General features: G+C 36.0%; 2 protein-coding genes across 6 annotated transcripts; both read left to right on the forward strand.

Annotated features, from left to right (window-relative positions):
• The first annotated feature begins 5111 nt into the window (after nt 1-5111).
• Nucleotides 5112-7844, forward strand: LOC106746205 (chromatin complexes subunit BAP18). Its single transcript, XM_014622512.1, has 4 exons — nt 5112-5236; nt 5751-5842; nt 6125-6223; nt 6321-7844. The coding sequence occupies exons 1-4, from the start codon at nt 5219-5221 to the stop codon at nt 6595-6597; spliced, it is 486 nt and encodes a 161-aa protein (XP_014477998.1). The 5' UTR covers nt 5112-5218; the 3' UTR covers nt 6598-7844.
• Nucleotides 7845-9349: 1505 nt separating this feature from the next.
• LOC106746404 (pancreatic lipase-related protein 2-like) lies at nt 9350-18748 on the forward strand. 5 transcript variants are annotated; one of them, XM_014622989.1, is made up of 8 exons: nt 9350-9909; nt 11768-11848; nt 13137-13402; nt 15703-16177; nt 17066-17314; nt 18051-18165; nt 18252-18458; nt 18583-18748. In XM_014622989.1, exons 1-8 carry the CDS (start codon nt 9786-9788, stop codon nt 18665-18667), a joined length of 1602 nt encoding a protein of 533 aa, XP_014478475.1. In that variant the 5' UTR covers nt 9350-9785; the 3' UTR covers nt 18668-18748. The 5 variants fall into 5 exon arrangements, with proteins under 5 accessions (XP_014478475.1, XP_014478476.1, XP_014478478.1 ...); XM_014622990.1 differs by having other exon boundaries at nt 13137-13381; XM_014622992.1 differs by lacking the exons at nt 9350-9909; nt 11768-11848; nt 13137-13402 and adding exons at nt 14767-14788; nt 14877-14941; nt 15023-15123.
• The last annotated feature ends 1411 nt before the right edge of the window (nt 18749-20159 follow it).

Consider the following 20159-nt stretch of genomic DNA (forward strand, 5'->3'; position numbering starts at 1 on the left):
TTTTTTTTTTTTTTTTTTTTTTTTTAATGTAAAATGTCGCAACTGCATATGTTTGTATTTAAGTTTCGTTAGATGGATGGTATATATATCTCTCTTCTCATCCTCCGGTAAATTAATTAAAAACCGTGTGAGTCAGTTGGAATACCTGTTATGAAACGAAATAAGTTACACAATGCGCAGTTATCTCTCTAGTGTATCGAGTTTAAGTTAATGTGTATGTACAAATAGTAAAATAATATATATATATATATATATATTTTAGCATGTTATGTTTATATACACGTATACACGCGCGACATATATTCGGCGCCGTTCTCCGACTGTCTCCTTTAGTCTCCTGTGTTCAAAAGCACTCGTGTGAGAGCACCAATGACGAGCATGTCCCGTATAGCATGTTGGTAACAAGATTAATCAAGCTTGCGAATGATCCCCGATGTTCCGAAATTATTCGAAATTCGTGTGAGCGCGAAACAACGGAGAATCGTAGGATCGGTAGAACTTTATCGGGAAAATTGGCGATTGGCTACTTATAATTAAGTATTAATACCTTATATTTATTATAATTAATCGTCACTTCACGGTTGATCGTAATGCGCTTAAAGCTTCTTGATTAGCCACAGAGTGATTATATTACGTTGCATCGTTACATCATACATACCCCGCGTCTTAGTAATATTACGTATCTTTACGAAGAGAAATATCACAAGCCAAAGAAGCGACGTTCTCCCTCAAGCACGAAAGGGCTGAACGAACACGTTGCGAACATTGTCGATCGTCGGTTCGAACGGAACACTTCGAGAATTTTAAAATGCAACGTGAAAACGTGCAAGAAATATATGTATGTGTGTGCGTTCTTCCCCGCCGTAATGGAGCTTTCCTTTCTCTTCAATCAACAATCGTTCTTTCCGATAAAAACGGATTGGTATTTCATTGGAATATCGAATTATTCGTTAACAATAGCATTGCCATTAGTACTTAAACATAAGTGAAGATTTTGCAATGCAAAATAGGTGATAGCGCGCGTCTCAAGCTTCCAAATTTCCAGCTATCTTAAGATTCTTTCATATGCGCGATATTCTCCACAGGTTGCGAAGATCGTTGGATTGTACATTACGTACCAAGATATAAGAAAGAGAGAGAGAGAAATAGTTTGACGATTATATAACTTGATCTAGTTCAAATACGCGCTCTCTACATAGGATAAACCCAGATGAATGGTCGAACCTAAAATCTCTTTTCGTCGGACGTCTTTCCTCGTTTCTCGAAATGGACCTAACGTACGGAATGAGATGTTTGAATAATGTGTGTGTGTGTGTGTGTGTGCGCGCGCGCGTAATATTCATTGTTCAACGGATGGAATTACGTCTCTCTCCGATCGATAATTTTAGCACCCGCGGTATCCGCTGAAGATTATTGAAAATCTATCACGCTGCCTTGTTATTAGCCATTGTTACGCAGATACATAATGTGCAACGAATAGCTTTATATGTTAACTTTTATCTCGAGAATTTAATTTAATTTTATCGCCGAGAGTACCGATGAAAGACAGGCAACTGCATATCGCACGTATTTCTACGTTGAAACGGGGATCACTTCTGTACCGCGGAAGTGCCGAGATACCAAAACTATGAAAGAAAGAGCCGTCGACAAGAGCGGTCGCCCATTTATACACGTTGTATACGCGCTGGTTTATTTTTGGTATGCACTTAATCGACTGTCGAGTGAAATGTGTACACACACACACACACACACACACACACACACACACAGAGAGAGAGAGAGAGAGAGAGAGAACGAATGTTCCACACAGTATATCGTGTAAGCTCGATGAACGACAATGAACGAGGCACCACCACGTATTTTATTCGCATTATATGATCCAAGTTGTCTCGAAGTTTCGCACGGTACAGTTTGATCGAGTCTATTTTAACGGAACCTCGTTGGATCAAGAGGTATATATTCGCGCGAGGATGTGTTGCGAATAGGAGAGCCTGTATCAGCGCCGTTCGTCGCGCCCGCCGCTAAACGTCCGCAGTATGTACGATTGAAGAGTGCGAATCTTGTAATCGTCCAATCCAGCGCACTGTTCCGAGCGTTCATTGTATATCACATCTATCGCTAGATAATAACAGCGAAACACCGTTTACTCGTCGTGTTGCCATAACAACCAAAAAGAAAATTCACCCCCGATCCCACCACTGAACTCGACGAATGAATGTCTCTCCGCGCGCGCGTCTCCGGCTGCGCGCAAAAGCTGCGCGAAGCAACATTTCGGCAGCGATTTTCCGACTAAATTCCGTCGCGCTGAGAAACAAGTCATTTTTCACTCTTTTTTTTTTCTTCCTTTTCTTTTTTGTAAAGAAGGCTTTTTTAGCCGTCTATGTTAGACATAACTCGCTGAATGCCATTGAGAGATGCCAATATTTTGTTACGCGTGAAGTAATCCTAATCCGACGACGACGATCGTATCGGCGTGTCTCGCGTATGACACACGCCGGGATACAATTGTGCAGCGAAACAATTATGTTGACTGCCCAAAGATGTAACTTATAATTTTAAGTTAGGATGTTACTTTATTTCTGACAGTATATACATTTTTTTTCTCTCTTTTTTTTAAGTGTCTTTTTAATTGTAACCGCGTATTACCACTGTGCGTAATTGTGCTGTAATATCTCCCCGTCAATATTATTACGCGCTTTCGTTGAAGCAAAGAAAGCAAGGACAATAAGAGGTAATATTCAATTGTTAACATATATGTGGCCATGGTCTTCGATTGTTATATTTCGCTATTTATTACTCGCTCTATAGATGATTTTATCGACTGTTTCACGACTCATCATCGAATGCCTACTCGGATTCATAGGCCTTGTTTAGGTTAATTGTTCATGCGTGTTTCTTCCATTCGAGAGGAATATATAGCAGCAATATATATATATATATAACAATATATATATATATATATATTGTTACGTCCCGAGGTACCCCGGAACTCCTTCCACCCCTTTTTTATCGCTCTTTTTTTCCGCACTCCCTTCCCTATACTCTTCTTTCACCCCGGTAGTCGCCTATCGACATCGTACGGAGCCGTTTCTGCTTCCAAAATCAATTATAATGTTAGTTTGTAGTTCCGACCGTATTGTTGTTATACTTTGTTTCATTAAAATAATTCACATTTTTTACTTACCTTTTTTCGAGCTTATTAAATTCAATTAAATTAGATCCGGCAGTTACCGCCACCAAATAGCAGAAGTATCGTTATGCAGACTGACCAGCAATTTTTAAGCAAAATAAGAATCTCTTCAAGGATCAGACTTGAAGGCTCCGTGACTTATTAGCGCGCGAAAGCCTAGGGCGCGCGTGTCACGTTACCATTTACAGAAAATCTCATAACTCCCTTCACTTGTTACTATATTAAAATTCGAAATTAATCTGATAACTCCGCGCCTTCTGACCTTTATTGTCCCACCAATCATGTTCGGTGTGTGAGATGGATTATGTTATGCGATTTTCAGATATCATGTGCGACTTGAATGAACTAAATTTTTCCACTCCGAAAGAACAGATATGCATGACCCGTCTCTCATCTTATCTCAATAAACCTAAGAACACCGTGGAACGTTAAGTCCGTTGGTGTTTCCACCGAAAATGCTGACCATCGCGATTGCGAAAGAAAGAGGAAGAGAGAAAACGAACTTATAAAAAAGAGCCTCATCTTCGCGACAGTCAGTAATAAGAGTAGTAGTAGTAGTAGTAGACGTTTTTTCAGTACAGTGCTTGCAGTTAGTCCAGCTTTTGCAGTACTTTTCAGTTTTAGGCAATCGGTTTTCTTCTCAATCTTCGCGATTCTTAGTTGCAGTCAGTCATCTCGAGTTTTAGTCAATAACGAAAAAAATGCATCACTGATAAAATCCGTGTACTGCATCGGCAAGTGCCAGATATTGTACGAAATTTCCCCCTGCAGCTAACCCGAGTGGTCTCAGCTCGGCCGCCTGTCTCCCTCTTCTTGCAAATGCGACGTACTTCTCTCAACCTATTATTTTGGATTAGCCAACGAATGTAGGTCTACCCTTATAAGATAATAATAATAATAAGAACCGGTATCCATACATCAATACGGTCCGACCGTCAATCTTATACTATTTCTTCGGATCGTAGCGAAAAATCAGTTGCCATTTCGGCCGAAAATTATCTAAACTTCGCGAAAACAATAATAAATTGTATTTTTATTTTATTTTATTTGGTTATTGTCTTTCCCTCATAATCCTACTCATTCCATCGATCCCACTTCAAAATCTCTCGTACAACCTTCCGCAACCTTCCCTCTCAGCTTACTTAGCTGCTTAGCGTGGCGGAACTGCTCCCGACGCGCGTGTCACGCACCACCCAGGACGTGATATAAATATAAAACTGGTGACAGCGGGGCGGGATCGAACAACCGGAATATCTAAGAAATTTTTGCGAATATAATTCTCTTCTTTAATATTGACTTAAATACCTCCCTCAAACAGGGAGAACTCAGCCAAATTTTCTCGTTGGACAAAATCGAACTATACCGCCTCAGAAACCAACTTCGCTCCTTAAACTTTATTAACCGCAAACTTCAATTCCATTCAATTTATTCAAATCGATGATCGGTAGAGTATATAATATTATAAATTAATAATAAATTTGATATATTTAGTTGTATATTACATTCATTGTTTTCATCTACAATGGGTTGTAATGGTGACATTACAACAAAATCCTCTTCGTCAGAAGAATCAAATAATGCCATGTGATGCGCCATGTTGTTTACTTCACTCTGGCGTTCTTTTATCCTTTATTACACTTTTGCACTGAACTAAACTATTTTGTATTAAGAGGTCTGTTCGTTTTCGCTGCACCGCTGAACTAGTGCAATATAATAAGTTGAAGCGAGAGTATATGTTTTCTCATTTCAACTTATTGCACTAGTTCAGCGGTGCAGCGAAAACGAACAGACCTTCAGTCTGTCTCAGTGTGGTTCAGTTCAATACAGTGTAATTATAGTGCAGTTCTAATGCAGCGAAAACGAACAAACCTATAACCATACCGGAAAGAGCACTCTTTTGTTCCTGTTTGTACTGTTTGTACGATCAGAGCTGTATGGGAGTGTCACGAGTGCGATGTAAGATGGCATTAGAGTGTCAAACTTTTGTCGATCGTATGTTGAATTCGTGTATGTTATCAAATACACAACATGAATTCCGCGAGCAAGGTGAGTAAATAAAAGACATTCTTTGTCAACAATTTCAATCAACTTTCCGTTATTTATTGTAATATTTAGTGGCTTGGATGTTTTCTGCAAGAAAAAAATGTGAAAGAAGAAAATTAGCACGCGCACAAAGATATGATTATTCATTCTATTTGAAAAAAGTTGACCTTTCCGATAAATTTATGCTATAACCGTAATAAAAAAAGTATTATGTTAAACATTCACTTTTTGTGTAATATTTAAGTGACAGTAAAAATTTGTACATATAATAATGAAGAAAATAAGGTGTATATACATTGTACCCTTTGATAAGGTTATGTCGATTATTTACAATTGTGGTTTTTCAAAATGTTTTGTGTGAAAAGTTAAGAATGTCTTTCTAAAATTATATTTTTAATTACATAATCATATCATATAATATTAAGGGATAACAAAAATCTAATTATCCGCAAGTACTGCTGACAAATATATGTAATTCCTAAAGCTGAAGTAAATTTCTAAAGCTGTTTAATTTTAGGTGGGTGAAATTTTCACCGCGGCTGGTGCGGCCTTTAGTAAGCTGGGTGAACTTACAATGCAACTGCATCCAGTTACAGATTCTCCAGCAGGGTAATTTAAATATGAAATAATATTATTGTAACTTGTATGAAATGATATTATTGTAAATAGTATGGAATAATATTATTGCAATCTATAATAATATATAATATTAGTGGCAAATCTATAAATTGTGGTCTTAATATTTATTACGTGCAAACAAATTCATATGTCTTGAGACAGGGAATTATATTTGCAATATTATCATGACACTGTTGTGATAGTATTTATAATATGACTATTACATGCATCCTATGTTATTTTCATAATTCCCAATCCTTCCTTGATGCATAGTAAATGGACTGACGAGGAAATTGAGATGCTCCGTCACTCGGTGAAGACCTTCAGTGAAGACTTGAACAAAATAAGTGACCACATCAAGAGTCGGACGGTGTAAGTTTCAAAGGCAAGCCATCGAAATAACGGTCATCCCTCAATTTCTGCGTCAGCCAGAGCCTGACAACAACTATATAATTTCTTCTACTTACAGTTCACAGATACGAACTACCTTGAAGAAGAAAGCGTTTGAAGAGGCTGGAGTACCTATCAGGCAACAGATGATTCCTCCGACAGCACAACAATCGTTGGCTCAACAGCAGCAATTGTCGAAACAACAATCGGTAAATCAGGCTCTAATGGGAAAATCTGCGGATGTCACTTTAAATATGCTAAACGCATCTGAGACAGAAGTAGATGTTGAAGAACTTCATGATGACTGTCAAGTGAAATTAGAATTTGAAGGCGCTACTGAGGAAGTTACTTCTTAATTAAAAGGACTTGGCATCTTCATCCATCACTGTCATCGTTATCCTCATTTATCTTTCGCGACTTATTTTGTTATTAATTGATAAACTTAGTTTTAAATGTATGAATTGTATAAGTTTAATAATTTACATTTCTGTACTAAATGTGTAAGAACTAAATTTCTTCACATATGTTGTCATGTTAGGAATTTTGATTTTAAGAAACATTTAAAATCCATTATAAAATATTTAAAAAACATTCGAATCTATCTAATACCGAATAATCTAATATCGAATATGATAAAAAGAAGAACTTACAGTAACAACATTTACGATTTTGAGAAACACCAGGGCCTGTATTCTCTCTTTTATCGATAAAAGTGCTTCAAACGATTTCTTAGCCAATCAGGTGGTTCCTGAGCCACTTTTAAAGACATTTTTATCGATAAAAGAAAATTCAAAATATGAGCCCACGGACACATGACGAAAAAAATGATTACATGTTTTGCGTTTCTTTTATTTATAAACAATCCGGTATAATAATCTTAGCGATTTTCACTAAATTCAGATTAAAGGTGACTTTTATCAAACTGACTAATCTATTTAATCTAATCGAATATTTAAAATCGCTATTAGTGAAACATTACTTGTTCTATCTTATTAATAGCAGGTAGAAATTATAACTTTTCCTGTTATTATTTAACAACAAGTTAGAGTCGATATACAAATAAAAATCAACTACAAGGCAAATAAAAGTTTGACTTCTATGTATAAAGATGCTATTTCATGCAGTGAAGAAAAACCAGCGTATTACCCTCTCTACCACAATGCAAAGGAGTGTTTCTGTTCACTTGCTTCCTCTTCATGAAGCGTGTCTTCGCTAATTTTTTTGGCCACTGTAAAGAAAAGAAGGACGTCAGGCTTTTTGGCTTTTGTATATAAGTATTGTGCAAATAATTTAAAAAAAAGCGTTATTTGGAGAGTATGGCAAGTGTCATTAATCACAAAAATTTACTACAAAAATGGATTATATATATATATATATATTTTTTTTTTTCTGGTTCTGCCGGAAATCGAACCCTCTAGCATAGCAGACCAGTGCGCTGATTACCATGCCACGTTCACGCTTAAATCAGATGTACATTTTATAATTTAACGAAACTTAAAAGTTCGCAGGTACATAAGAAACTTACTATATTACTATATTTATGGCAGAATGTCTTACATATATAAAATTGACACATTGATATATATATGATATCATTCATATGATAAAGTTTATAATTTGTCCCTGATCAAATAAACATTTTTATAGGTATTATATTTTATAGGTATAATTTTTATAGGTAAATATATATATGTAAATAAATTTCACTTAATATATATTAGATGTATAAATTCATTCGTGCTGTTTTTCGCAAACTTCGATGTTTTCTTATTTTTCAATAAGATAAATGCCGTGCCCGTCACTGAACGTTGGCGATCATATTCGCGATAACCACCTTTTTGACGGCAGCTCAAAACAACGCTGTCGATGAAAGTCCGAACTACTGCCGTAGACTTCTCAGTTAAAATATTCGCTTTCTTCCAGGGCCGCGGCTACTACTGATCTTCCCCTATATAATGAAGTGGAGGAGTTGATACTTCCCGAAGCGACGCATCACGTACTCGAAATAAGCGAGTTTCCGAGTCTTGACCGTTCTGAAAATCTCCTTTTCCTTCCCCGTCTTAAACAAGACTTCCTCTTTGCGAATATGATTTATCCAGTTTATTCGTAGCATGCGGCGATAACATCACAGCTATTTCATTGATGCGTCATTCAGGGTCTAACTCAACCTCATAAAGGAACAGAGAAGACAGCACCAAAGGATGTATATCCTGAAGTCGTGGCTGAGCTGTCGGTTCGCAAGAAACTCTCTGTAGTTTAAAAAATGCAGCCCTTGCTTTTTCAATGTGGCACCATTAATAAGATGAATACATTAATTAATCATTTAAATATTCTCTGTTAAAATACTTTGCCACGCCGAAATCACATGTTTCGCTCAGGACGCCACGTGACCACCATCAATGACCATCGTGGCGTCACAGGGGAAATCGTGGCCGGTCATATATAACCGACGTGGCAGTCAAAGTGTATATAATTATAATATAATTATATATATATATATATATATATATATATATATATAATTCCGCAAATTTTGCAAATTTCTGTTCTTGCTCTGTATGTAACGTACGTAATATACGTGAAATAATTTATTTTGAACATACTTGTTGTTTGCCTCATATTCTGCAAGTGGACTAACAAATTTATTTTCCGCGTTTTGCTAAATGTCTGATATTACGCGTGGAAAGATACGTCGCATGATTTATTTAAGTGAAAGCAATGCGTCGTCACGCGAGTTCAATTTTGCGCGCATAATTACTGTTAGCACTGAAAGAGAATACGACATCGTTACATCATGTTAAGTGGTATGTAGGTGTCTAGCGAAAGCGCAGTGACACATATGTCGCCGATATATTGTCATTTGACAAGCGATTTTTTGTCGAGGGAATAATCTGGTTTTCAGGTTCAAGGTGTTCATCGCAACAGAAAGTATATATCACAAAATAAATTAAATACTTTTTTAAATAAAAAAAAAAATAAGAGAAGCAAGACGTTCTGCTTTTACGTCGCGTTATAAAATTCATTTATTATCAAGAGAAGAACTTTATATGATATTTTTATGACATTTTAATATCAACAAACACATACGTATATACACACCACAAGCATAAGAACGACATAAATGAATGCAGAAGTGCAAAAGATAGGAAACACATACAATGCAAAATTGAACAGGTAGTTGAAAATGTAAGTGACTCAAGAAAACAACGTCTGGACGAACCGAGTTGAGCAAAACGTTAGGACAGTCGTCAGGCTCCGGCAAGCAGAAAGATGATTGCGCAAAAAGACAGTCGCTCGTATACGCACACTTTTGCAATAATTTGACGAGTGGGTAAAGTCTGTGTCGGTAAGTCCGATATCGAAGAAGAACGAAAAGCGCGCCTTGCGACAGAAACGCCAGGCATTTCAGTGAGGAAAAAGAGAAGAAAGAAGAAGAAGAAGAAGAAAAAGTGAATTAGAGGAGGACTGAAAAGGGACAGTAAAAGAAAACGAGGAAGCGTGGGCGAAGGTGGGGCAGCAGGAGGCAAAAGATGCAATAACCTATATGAAGGACACGAGCCTCCGACGACCTAGTGGCAAGATGTGGCCGGCCGACATTCTCCGTCGTGTTCTTCTCGCTTTGTTGATAATCATCGTTGCTCCATCAATCCTCGGAAAATTGCAACCTGGTGAGTGCGCTCATTTATGCTCCTCGTGCATATATCGGAAATGACGACGCGGTGAAGTTCGCACACCATGTGAATTAGACGTCGTAAATTAGACCAAATAAAGGCAAATTGTTTTCGCACGCCGATGTCGTGTGTTACGCGATTTTTGTATGTCCCGTCGGCGAGCGTTCTCGGTGTTTTTCACAGTTTTATTTCGAGTAGTGTAGAAAAAGAGGAGAAATCACGCATCGTGTAATGGTGGCTTTGTGAATTTCATCAATCGGGCAGACGCATTTATGGTGATTCGCCCTTAATCCTTGCGGAATGCAAACGATAGAAACTGGTCGTCTCATGGAGTTGTACGGTGTGTGTGTATGTGTGTATGTGTGTGTGTGTGTGTGTGCAAACACGTATGAACATCGGATTCATTTTTTTATCATCTTTGTTAACATATTCGTGATTAATACAACAGTGATTTAAATAGATATTTCCTGGTAAAAAATCATATTTTAAAGTTTTAACTCAAGTTAATATAAATACAGTTTTATGATATCCTACAGTCATATATTCATAAATCGTTACCATTTGTCATTCTTTTATCACTGATCGGATAAATATGATGCTAAAAATATTATTCACTTAAAGGTAATCTTTAGGCATATCTGTCACATTGTCAAAAGTATGTTGCATATATTAATTTAAATAGCGATTGTGTAGCATTTTTGATACGTTAAAAGAACATGTCACGAAGTAAGTACACATTTTGTAGTATTTTTTTTATTTCTGAAGGGAGATAATTACTCGATTTATGATTAAAATAAATATAACAGTGGAAAAGTGTTTTTTTAACAATATTTTAGAAAATTTCGAAAAGCTTAAATTTTAAGAAGACTTTTAAAAAATGTTTCTGAAAAAACCAAAGTTCTGTAATAATTGTTAACATTTACCAAATTCTATTATACTCATTATTTAATATAATTTAATATACATTGTAAAAAAATTTTGCTTTTTGCCCTTAGTGAAGGTATACGGCACTTCTACTGCAAGCTGCGAAGATCCGTGAGAAAAAAGCAGTCTCACTTGCAGAGCTCCAGCGTCGCCATCTTGGCACAAAAAATTAAAAAAAATTGTTTTGTATAGCTTAAGGTATGCATATTAAAGGCCTGCAAACCGAATTTTCACTTATTTTATTATTTTACTATAAACAATTCCCAAAGTTACCCTATGTTTTCAGCGGTTTACAAAGATGTAATTCCTTAACGGATAAAATGCCCTTTTGATAACAATTGGGTTTTCTTCTTTCGGGACGGATACATTGAGAACTAATAAGTAATTTAAAAAATTCCTAAATGAAAGACAGTTTCAAGTGTATTTTACATGACGTTCGCAGATTTTTCAAAAATATTATAATTTTTAACGTACCTCCTTCATTTATTTCTTTTCTGTAATCTAAATCATTTTTTCTACCAAATAAAAGGGTATTTTACATTGAATCCAACTATAGTAATTCAGGACAACCACTTGTCCTTCAAAAGACATATTCCTGATTATATTCTGAGCTTCGAAGCTTAGTTTTTAAATTATAAAAAGAAATAATTTACTTATGTGTTGCGGGCTCGATACAGGGGGTAGGCAAGAGCAGCGCAACTCACCGTCAGACTTAAGAGTTTACGTGAGGTATTTGTTGCGCGTGTTATCTATTTTGGTCTAGATTTTAACATATTTACATTCGCATCAAAATCGGACAGGAACATTTGCAGTGGGTTTTTTATCGAAGAACGTCGGTTTTTATAGTGTCCGGGTGCGTTGTTTGATTGCTGATTAATAATTTATTCAAGTTTATTTATTAAAAGTCGAGCATTGATTTTTATTTTTACAGTCAAGCTTCTTGCGACCAGGAATCGTGTCATGTTGAGGCGGATTGGCATCTCTCGTGAGGATAAGTCTAAAGTCTGCTATGGTAAGTAGTGCTATTAATTTTGACTACCCAAGTATCCGAGTAGTTATCCGGAGTACCCATGACCCTTATTTTTCTTACCATATTGCCCGAATATTCAGGTATATGAGTATGCTATTATTTTAGATTATTGATTAGTGATTAGAGTATGCTATTATTTGATTATTGATTCTTTTAAAAATAACGAAGAACAAATAAACACACTGCTGTTTCAAAATTATAAAATTAAAGATATTCTCCAAACTTTTTTTAATATACTGGAACCAATATCAACGCGGCTGTTTAGGGAAATACTATTATACGTAGAAAAATCTCAGTTTATGTAGCTAAATAAGCACCAAATTAAAATTAATTAAAAAGAGAAAATAGCCGCAAACTAAGTAAATAACAGATTTGTTTTGTATTGCTGCACTAGTTGCATTAGCCTGCACTAATTCTCTTTTCCTCTCTTTCACGCCAAATTGCAAGAAAGAGAAGAAAAGAGAATTAATGTAAGCCAGTGCAGAAATAGAAAATCCAGATCCAATGAATCTCATCTAGATCGAAATTTCCAGACAGCTAATCAATATCGCAGAAAAAAATTTCAATCTTTGGATCTTTTGATATAAATGTATGCAATTTTCCTAGGTATCCATCCAATTAATGTCTAGTATTAATGAATACTCATTAGATGTAAAAATACTACTTAGAACATGGACAAGAATTGGAAAAAGAAGAGTTTTATTCAGAGGTATATCTAGGGAAAAACTACACCTTGGCACATTTTATAAGCAGGTCTATATAGCACAGAAAAAAGAAACAACATTGCTGAAATATTGCAATGCTAATGTTGAACTGTGAATATTTTTTTAGCGTCGAATCTCTTGACCTATACAGCACAGAAATCTTTTTGAGATATTTCAGAAATGTGATGGGTTGAAACATCTCAAAAGCATCGCAAACATTTCTGCAACAGCTCTGAGATAGCTCTTAAAAATATCCGCAATTTTTATACTTGAAATTTGTTTGAAAATGTGTTGAAAGGTTATTAAAATACGGCTTATTATTATAATAGCAGGTTTAATCCGTGAAATGTTACAAATCCATCTATCCAAATACCATCTTACAAATTAAGGTTACTGTAATCTTATTGGGATGGTGCTGTGAGGGTTTTTTCTCTTAATGCGACGAAAGCTTTTCGGAACCAAATAAAAATTCATTTTTCTTTTCTTTTTCTGCTTCATAAAAAAATAATTCTTGTGAGCTTTTAAGAAAAAAACATTTCTAATATGAAATTTATGACATTTTTCAGATTTAGTCGGCTGTTTTGCAGTCCCACCATCTCATCTGTCGATAAAACGGCCGCCCGAGCATCCTAACGTGATTCAGACTAAATTTTTCCTCTATACACGTGTCAACCGACAAGATCCGGAACTTTTAGAATATGGTGACGACTCGAAATCCATCTCGCATTCCCATTTCAACATCTCCAAACCACTGAAAGTGATGATACACGGTTACAAGGGCAGCGGTAGCGATGTCAGCCTCATACTTGGCGTAAACATGCTTCTCGATATAGTAATGCTTAACTTTATATTTTGTTATTTATTTATCTTAATTAACAGTCACAAAAAATATATCAGGAGAAAGAAAAACTCAATTTACTATGAGATATATATCCTATTAGTTCTCCGTTCATTTACATATAAATATAAAACGTTATCTTCCCATAATTTAAAATTCGCATTAATATCCAGCAGTGTCAGTTCTCTAGATCTTTTCTCTTTTTCTTCCATTTTAATTTAAATCATTATTAATTAGTTGTAATCTACACTACTGAATATATGTATTTAAAAACTATAAAATTTAAAAACTGTATATTAAAGTAGAAGATTTCAATTTTGTATTATTTCCAAACGAATATCAGAATTGTCACAACCAGCAAATAGATGTCATATTAACGTCTATTTTTAGTCTATTTAATCATTTATAGTCATTTATAATTTATGATATTGTTGACTACTGATTGACTAATAATAGCCTTTACAGCACCGAATATTCCAGTCAGATTATAAAGAAGTTACAATCTTATACATTTCAANTTATATATATTTATATACGAGGGTGGATAAAATATAAACGAGCCTTTTTAAATTGCGCGCCCGTCGGCGGCGTGAGGAGTCTGCAATGTTTTGGACAGTAGAGGGGCGGCATGTGGAAGGCAGTAATAACGTTGGCGCGCCACGTGCTTCTTACTCTCAGCAGTAATCACGATGAGCGAGAAAGAGGTACACCCCGCAGTTGCACAACGTGTTATTATTAAGTTTCTCGTCGACGAAAATGTAAATGCTGCTGAAATTCGGCACCGTTTACTCGCACAGTTCGAGGAAAGAACCCTTTCGTGGGCTTAGATGGAAGCAGTGATGTAACGAATTTAAGAAAGGACGGGAATGTGTTGAAAACATTGTCCACCTGCGCCGTCCCCGCACCAGTATCACATCGCAGAACACCGAGGCTGTTCGAGAACTCATCGAAGGCGATCGATACTTAACTGTTCTTGAAATCTCTCAGGAACTTCAGATCAGCTATGGAAGTGTGCAATCAATCATTCGGAATAAGTTGAAATTTCGAAAAGTGTCGGCTCGTTGAGTTCCAAAGTTGCTGAATGCAGAGCAGAAAGCCGTGCGGCAGTAACACAACAAAAATTGGCCGATATGCACTGGGCTGTTCTGGAACATCCATCCTACAGCCCAGACCTGTCACCATGCGACTTCCATATGTTTGGGCCATTCAAGGAAGCCCTTGGTGGACAGCGCTTCACAACAAACGTGGAGGTGCAGCAGTTCGTGCAATTGGTTTGATACACGTCCGTGAACTTTTTATGATACGGGATTAAAAAATTACCAGACCGTTGGAGGAAGTGTATAGATAAGATGGGGGACTATGTAGAAAAATAAGAAAAATGTAAATTAGAATTGATTTTGAAAAATATATGTTCGCAAAAGGCTCGTTTATATTTGATCCATCCTCGTATTTGCCTATTTTGTCATAGGTCACAGCAGCTGACATTAAGTTACCTCGGAATGACGGATTTGCTAACCATGAATCATAAACATGGTTTGTGTCTAATAATATCTATAGCAGTATATCAGTATAGCAGTGTCATTGTATTAAGGACTACATTTCCGATTATTTTAGTTCCTTTTGTAGGTGGCGCGCTGACACGGCCGGAGTTTGCGATCATCTACAACAAGAGTTCCCAAACTTTTTTCGGCCGCAGACTCCTTTACCAAAAACTTGTAAAACCATCCACTCCCTAGCTATTTACTTTACTTACTCAAATTAATAAATTTGTACAGTACTCAATATTAAATATTTCATTAGATATCAAACTTTTTATTTTAATTACTTGTAATTAATGATTGAAAAAGATAAAAGGACTACGGAATATGGCATTATCTTGTGCAACATTTAATATCGAAACACACTCTGCACTAACGAAAATTAAAGCAAAAAAATACGAGCAGAGTTTTTCGTTAATTTTTGACATTTATGAAATAAATATGTAAATTCAAAATAAGTACTAATATTGAAAACACTTTATCAAACATAAAATGTAAAAATTTATTAAACAAATACGTAAAAAATGCGAAAATTAAAGTAGCACTTTTCTCATGACTTAACATTAGTTAACATTTGTTTCATTTCGTTTGCATCAACATAATTTTGCTGCCAACAATATTCTAAAATCGCACTAATTGATTCCTGCCAGTAATTCGTCAACAAATCACTGAAATACTGATCAGTAATGAATTATTAGTATTTTTTCCAGCGATTACTAATAATATTTTTCTGTAAGAGTGTGCGTCTATTTGCAGGAAGATGCAAACATCATCATCCCGGACTGGACGATGGGTGCCGCCAGCACTTACGGAATCGCGGTAGCGAATAGCGAGCTGGTCGGCCGACAACTGGCTCTGATTCTTCTAGACACTATCAACTTAGGAATTAATCCCGTCAATATTCACGTAATAGGTTTCAGCTTGGGCGCGCACGTAGCCGGCTGCGCCTCAGAGATGCTAAAACAGAAAAATTTACTGCTAAGCCGCATAACAGGCCTCGACCCGGCTTCACCATTCTTCAGACATCATTTGTTCAGAGAGAAGTCGCGAAAACTGGATGCCTCCGACGCCAACCTCGTCGACGTAATTCACACTGATGGCTCGCAAGATTTCACGGACGGCTTCGGTTTACTAAAGCCAATCGGACATATCGACTTTTTTCCTAACGGTGGCAGGGAGCAACCCGGCTGTGTTGACATTAAGAATTCGGTAGTGGTTAGCCACTTGAAAGGTATGAATTGAGAGCTCTTCAGTTACAATTATACTAAAAATAAGTATTTGGTATTTGCAATCATTATAGCACAATAAAAGAATTTTAGTCAGGAGAATCATTTCTATAGTATATATTATTATAGTTAATAATTAATGCGCAATGAAATAAATACGTCATGGAGAACGGTCAAAATTTTATAATGAATAGTGCTTTTTTTTTTAATTTCATGCAATATATATTTCTTCGTTCGGTGCTTAGAGAGAGAGACTATAAATAAAACTAGAAAACTTAGTAAGGATCAAACCTGCTTATATTCTGCATCGAGAAATAATTCCGAAGGCAGTTTTCTAAACGCTAACTAGCAAAGTGTTACGTCCTAGAAGAGGTCACAACGACCGTATTCCGAACGTATCTGTATATCGGTGATGCAGGTCAGCGACCGGAAGGATCACTTTACACTAACGCGAACGTACGCTGGGTGGTTTTAATTTCGGTCAAGATATTTAAACCATTTACCGGAAATGGGAGATTCCCCTTTTATGAGATTCCCTTTTTAAATTGCCCCATTGTATATGAGATTCTATACATGTCAGCAAGTTTAACTCTTGAATGACAAAATCACACATTCATGCAGTCGCACGTGTAACGAGGGTCGACTGCTGGAAATATTTTGTGGTTTTTTCAACTAATTTTTTCAATTAGGTACTTTTTATTTTCATAGTAATATTAGAAAATATTAAAAAATAAATAAAATATATCACAAACAAACGAATACCGACATCCCACGAACATCCGTGTCGGACAAATCGGTTGTCCTTTGAACATCCATGCGCTGTATGTGCGCGTATCTTCACAAGAAGTCACAACTGATTCTGTATATGATTTCTGTTTGTTCGCTCATTTTAGAAGATCTAGACCGAAATATAGCATGCAGCCACCTAAGAGCCTGGTACCTTTTCGTGGAGAGTATCCGCTTGCAGAATGAAGAATGTAAATTCACTGCGTGGCCTTGTCCACAAGGCGGAATGTCTTACATCAGGGGAATGTGCTTCCCCATGGAAACGATCGAATGGAGTCAAGAGATGGGCTACTCGGCTAATCGTCGACCTTTGGGATTATACTACCTGGCTACCAGAGCTGAATCACCGTTCTGTGGTATCGGAATATATGAATAATTAAGGCTCTTCTTTCACTGCAATCACTTTGATTAATGATGTCAAAAATAAGAAAACGTATGTCTAAAATTCTTATAAAATTTGTTTAAATAAAAAAAATATGTGTATAAAATGACACTTATGATTAATTGAGGCAAATTTTCAAAATATCCCGGGAATTTTCTTTTTGCTTTAACAATTAATAAATAACCGTAAAATGAATATAACATCCCAATCAACACCGAGCATCGCTGTTACATTGCATCTGTTATAATTTCTCAATAATATAAATGTTACATAATATTAAATACATTGATTGGGGTACAATTTTCCTTTACGGTCTATTTTTTTTACGATTTTGACACGCTAATTTTACGGTTATTTAGTGATTATTAGGTAAAATGCTAGTTTTTGGGATATTTTACAAATATGTTCAATTGATCACAATCCGAATAGCATAAGATTTCTCTAAATCATTCAGAAATGTCTCAGGACATATTCAGAATGATTTCAGAACGTATTATGCTCTCTGACAAGTATCATTTTGTAGACATATTTATTTTATTTCAACGTATTATGCAAGGATCTTAGGCATGCATTTTTTTTCGCTTCGACGTCATCAAATAAGACGACTACAGCGAAGGATCAGGTACCTTAAGCCTTTTGCTAAAAGCGAGATATATTTTGTCGCAAATGATGTTTTTGTTGCCTAACTAATTAATTATCATTTCTTTTAGGTACAGCATTGAGGGCATCAGTAATGACATCCGAGGGTATGCCGAAGACATCCGGGATACTGCACTTCAAGATATTCTTAAGTAATTCTACGACGCTCTTCAAAATTCAATGCACGTAAGCAAAGATTCTTGGGTCTTAATTCGGCTCTGATTAGTGATGAATTTGCTAATTATGTGTGTGTGTTTCAAATGTTATTAAAGTTTATCCAAACGAAGAAACGAGGGGATGATGTTTTACAACATCGCAGCAGTGAAATTCGACGCCTTGTTGTCTGATACCGCGAGCATTACAGGTACAGTCTCGTATCAACGTATTGGTAATAAGGCGGAAAAGAACGTTGCGGACGATACAGATGCAGATACAATGTTTTTCAATAAACTCGTCATCGAGGATCGTAAAGGTCACAGGTAGATATGTGTTAGAATAATTTCTGCGACAAAACATAATGTTCTCCCTCTCACTCTTTCCTTCTCTATATGTAAATTTTTATTTGATTAATGTTTCTGTTGATATAGTTTTTTTATTAATTAGGTGGGAATACAGCAACATGAATATGGCAATTAATTCGCACAAAGTATACGTAGAATTGCGAAATGAACGCTGTATGTCGTTGTAATATAATCTTAGGGAATGATTTTGTATCTCAATAAACTCAATAAACGGTTCTTCAGAGGCGGCCGAAACCCAGCGAACCGTGGATGTTTTTAAATTTTTCCAGTTTAGGTCAATAATGTTCAGTATATTTATTAAAATTATACATATAGAGCCGTAATGTGTCTAACGTGTAATTAATAAGATAATAAAATAATATCAAAATTTTCCCATTTTCATCAAAAAATACACGCAAATGATTTACTAACAGCGCGCCGCGTCCAGTTCGCGCCGCGTCCGGTTTGCGTCGATGTAAACGAATGAACGTTGTTATTTACCTATTGCGAGTTACCAACTTTCTTTTTCACTCATTTATTCGAAATTAAATAAGGAATCGAAACATGTAAACATTATTGTCGTAACTGATTGAGAAGTACATGTAATTTCTAATCGTATATAATCGCGTCCAGTTCGCGCCGCCGCGCGTCGATGTAAACAAATGAACGTTGTTATTTACCTATTGCGAGTTACCAACTTTTTTTTTCACTCATTTATTCATAATTGAATAAGGAATCGAAATATGTAAACATTTTTGTCGTAACTGATTGAGAAGTAAATGTCATTTCTAATCGTTTATAATTTTTATGAATTTGTTTAAACAAATGACATGCTACGTAGAACTGTTTTGTTTTAACATGACGTTATAGTTTTTAGGTATCACGAATGAAAAATAATTTATTAACTTAAAATTTTTTTGTGCACATAACGCACAAAAATATAAGGATTTTCTTCAAATAAAGTAACAAAAGACGTGAGCGACGGAGCGGAGGTGCCCCCCTCCGTTGCCAAAGAGAAGAATATGCGCGATAGGCATGTCGGGTGTGCGAATTGCAGGTACCGCGTGCCCCCCACCCAGCGCCATGGTTGGCACCCCCAGGAGTTTTAGTCGGTAAAAGTCTGACATACCCCTCGGAGTCACCCCGGATTCTGAGGGTGAGGATTTCCCCTGGGTTATCAAAAAAAAAAAGACACGTGTAATACGGCAGTATTTTAACAAACGATAACCTCTTAAAAGATAGTGAATAAATTTGTTAACATACCTAAAATGTTTTACCTGGGAGACAGAGATAAATATATAAGCATCGTGAACGATCTAATATGGACATTACAGAAAACTCTCAATTATGAGATGCAATAAGAGATGCTTGAGAAAAATTGTTTCAGACTTTGTTCTATCAGGACCACAATTCTTACAAGCCAGGCATACAATCTAACATCATACATGTTACCTCTGATGCAGCAGATCTATTGAAATTCGTGAATCAATTTCTTCTGATTGAACATTCCATAACGTTCCCTCAATTCTCTCTCAGTGATTCTCTCACAGCCCGAGATGACAAATTTTTTCGGAAATTCTGCTGATATTTTGTCTAAACCCCAGGCGTCAATATTTTTGCAATTCTTGATACTAGGCCACTTGAGATTTATGAGATTACACAGGTTACTCAAACCTTCGT

Source organism: Dinoponera quadriceps, unplaced genomic scaffold, assembly GCF_001313825.1.
Source record: "Dinoponera quadriceps isolate SergipeBrazil2010 unplaced genomic scaffold, ASM131382v1 scaffold566, whole genome shotgun sequence".
Classification (NCBI taxonomy): Eukaryota; Metazoa; Arthropoda; class Insecta; order Hymenoptera; family Formicidae; genus Dinoponera; species Dinoponera quadriceps.